Here is a 2,985-nt window from a genome sequence, read left to right on the forward strand (position 1 = left end):
CATTTGTTACCAATTAATAATTCGTCAACAGACACGATTAAAATATGGTAACAAATGTCAACTATGTTAAAAGTGACAGGCGCCTACTTTTTGAATACGTCAAATTTAACACCTAGCGGTGAGTAAACTCCCTTTGCATTTTGTAAATTTATTAGAAAACTAATCATTTTACATAAAAAATGCAAGAGACAAAAAAATTTCTAAATTCAATGGTCTTTCTAAAAATCTGATATTTGCTGTATATTTGCAGAAAAACTTTTTTTGGCCAAAAATAGGATACAGGGTGATAAAAAAACACCCTTCCGCTTTCTCAATTTTATTAATATCCACATTATTTATTGGCTTCCTAAAGCTGACTAGTCCCTGAAAATTTCATTATGTTTTCTTTTTCCAACAAAGAGTTACGTCACAAAAACTACTTTTGTAGTTGCACCTTTTAAGGCCTATAACTTCAAAACGGTGCGTTTAAGAGGTTATGTTTATTAGAGTTTTTAGTCATATTTTTTTATGTACTATCACCATCCAAAGTTTGTAACATACTTTACGGGACACCCTGTATATCTTGTATATTAAATAAATTTATCATCAACATCTAATATTAAAAAAATTATATTACAGGCTTTTTAAAATATCACTACGAATTTTGTTTATTTGGAAATATATTTTCTGCAATATTTCAATACCAAAAAATGAAAAAAGTAGCTAATTAACTAAATTATGATTAAATAACCTAACTGTGACACCGCTGCAAAATATCATATGAAACTACATAGATACATATTCGTTGATTCTTTAAAACATTTTTATCAATACCTACATCATACATTTAAGTAAATATAGTAACGCAAAAAACAGATATTGATAAAAAAGTGTTAAAAAAGTCAAAATAAATCCGAAAGTACGTCTGGCAACTTTGCTAAAGTGTTGTGTATATGTTGTTAGGATACGCGTAGGAATGCCGTCCGCTGCATTTGTTTTTTCCTAAAATTCTGCTGGTGGTGTACTTTATCGGCAATTCGAAAATTTAAGGCTGCTGGCCTATTCCAGTAACGGTCTGGGGCGATAGCTATTTTGACTGTGGTTAAACTGACAAAGGGTTGGTATATTTGACGGATCTCATGCATAGCTTGCAAGGCTAATTACAAATGTAACAATTATCCCTATAACTTAGGTGACCATTGCGAAGGGTAAGGTTAACCATTTCATCAAAGTTTAACGAAAATGGGAAAGTTGTCAGGGTAACTTGGGAGGTGAATATGATTGAGGACTACTGCTGGATCTGGAAAAAAGAATGTAAGGATAAAGTCAAAAGGAAAAACGGAAACAAAGTACATAGATCTTCTGAAGACAAAAAAGTTCGCTACAAGGGAAAGCGATGATTCAAAAAAAAATTACCGAACATTGTTACCCTAAATTGCATGCTAGTATATTCGTGAAACACTCTAATTTATTGGAATTTTATCAAAAATGGTAGATGTTGGTGGCAAACTGACAGATTTATGTTCAACGAGTCCGAAAACTTTGCAATAATGGAATTATCAATCAAAAGCACATCACTTTTTACTTTGTGTGCCTGTGTTTTTAATAATATTATTCAACCATTAATTTTTAAATATTCCTGATGTCTACTCTTCAGGGGACAAATGCTCTTTCAAAGATGGCAGCGAAGGCAAGTGTAAACTTCTAAAGGAATGTCCGACCGTTGTGCAACAGATAAAAACAAAAGTTGATCCGGTCATATGTGGAATCAATGGAACTGAACTGATTGTGTGCTGCAAAGATGAAGATTTGATGGAAATGGTTAGTACCACCACGATAACCAATCCAGTTCCTAGCAGAACACCAGGGGATATAAGCAAACAAAGTAAATTTCAGTTTATTCGCATTAAAAATATTGGGGATATTTTTTATAAGAATCTGTTTACTAATTTATGAAATTATTTTCAGAATGTAAGGAATATTCGGAGTATGCCTACGAAAAGATTCAGTCTCCCGCACTATTGCTTTACCCGTATGTCACAAAAAAACTTGAGTGTGACTTTCAAAGAAACAGACTCGTTGTGGGAAGTACCTTGGCAGCAAGAAGGGAATTTCCTCATATGGTACAAGTCCTCTTATTATTATTACTATTATTAGCTTCATTACCAGTGCTATTATTAGAGCTCGTCATCTCGTTGAATGTTGCGAGCCAAACGGTTTCTTCATTTTATTGCATAAAAGAAATAGTACTATTAGCTTTAACATCTTGGAACATGACTGGTCAGTATATAGACTAGCACGAAATGAGTATAAACGGGCAATAAAGGATGAAAAAAGGAAAACTTATTCGGAAGTTATTTTAAATTCTTCTAATATAGCAGAATGTGCTGGAAAATAATTAATTCGGAAGGAGTACATAAGCCAAAATCTATTACTATTACTATCTATCTATCTATCTATCTATCTATCTATCTATCTATCTATTACTACTTCTATTATTCTAGATGATTTTAATAATTTTTTTTGTTTCAAATGTCATATATAATTCTATAAAAATATCCAATTCAGATCCTAATACCTACTTAGAAAAGATATCCAAACCATATTTTTTAATTTTAACTTCTATATTCATCGAGTGCAACATTCCCACGTAGACCAGTGCTTAAGCCTTCAAAAATGGTAAAAAGTGAAAAAAAAATAGTAGGATGACACCCATTGGAAAAGGAAGAAAATATAACAGAAATGAAAAGAAAAATAATTTATTGGCGATCTGAGGTCGGGAAGGGGAAGGGGGTGAGTTTTTAAGGGTAAAAAACGGTTTAACTTGATATCCGGAAAAACTACAAATGTTATGGAAAAAAGTTAAATGGCAAAGTTGTAGATAATAAAAAGAGCTACAACTTTTGTAATTACACTTTTTTCACATAACCTCAAAATTTATGTGAAAAATTCAAATAACCAAGTTTTTGGTTTTTTATTTTTATCTTTTACTAAATTTTTTTTTCA

The 2,985-nt window shown here is 31.5% G+C and overlaps 1 protein-coding gene across 2 annotated transcripts in view; it reads left to right on the forward strand.

Moving 5' to 3' along the window:
* Positions 1-2,985, forward strand: part of LOC108904160 (serine protease persephone-like) — a 10,393-nt gene that overhangs the window by 3,808 nt on the left and 3,600 nt on the right. The window contains exons 2-3 of one of the 2 annotated variants that reach the window (XM_018706592.1): positions 1,637-1,864; positions 1,948-2,102. In XM_018706592.1, coding sequence (XP_018562108.1) covers positions 1,637-1,864; positions 1,948-2,102 — 383 coding nt within the window. The remainder of the gene's footprint in view (positions 1-1,636; positions 1,865-1,947; positions 2,103-2,985) is intronic. The other variant, XM_018706594.1, reaches the window with a different exon arrangement.

The sequence above is a fragment of the Anoplophora glabripennis genome, unplaced genomic scaffold (assembly GCF_000390285.2).
Source record: "Anoplophora glabripennis isolate ALB-LARVAE unplaced genomic scaffold, Agla_2.0 scaffold151, whole genome shotgun sequence".
Taxonomy (NCBI): Eukaryota; Metazoa; Arthropoda; class Insecta; order Coleoptera; family Cerambycidae; genus Anoplophora; species Anoplophora glabripennis.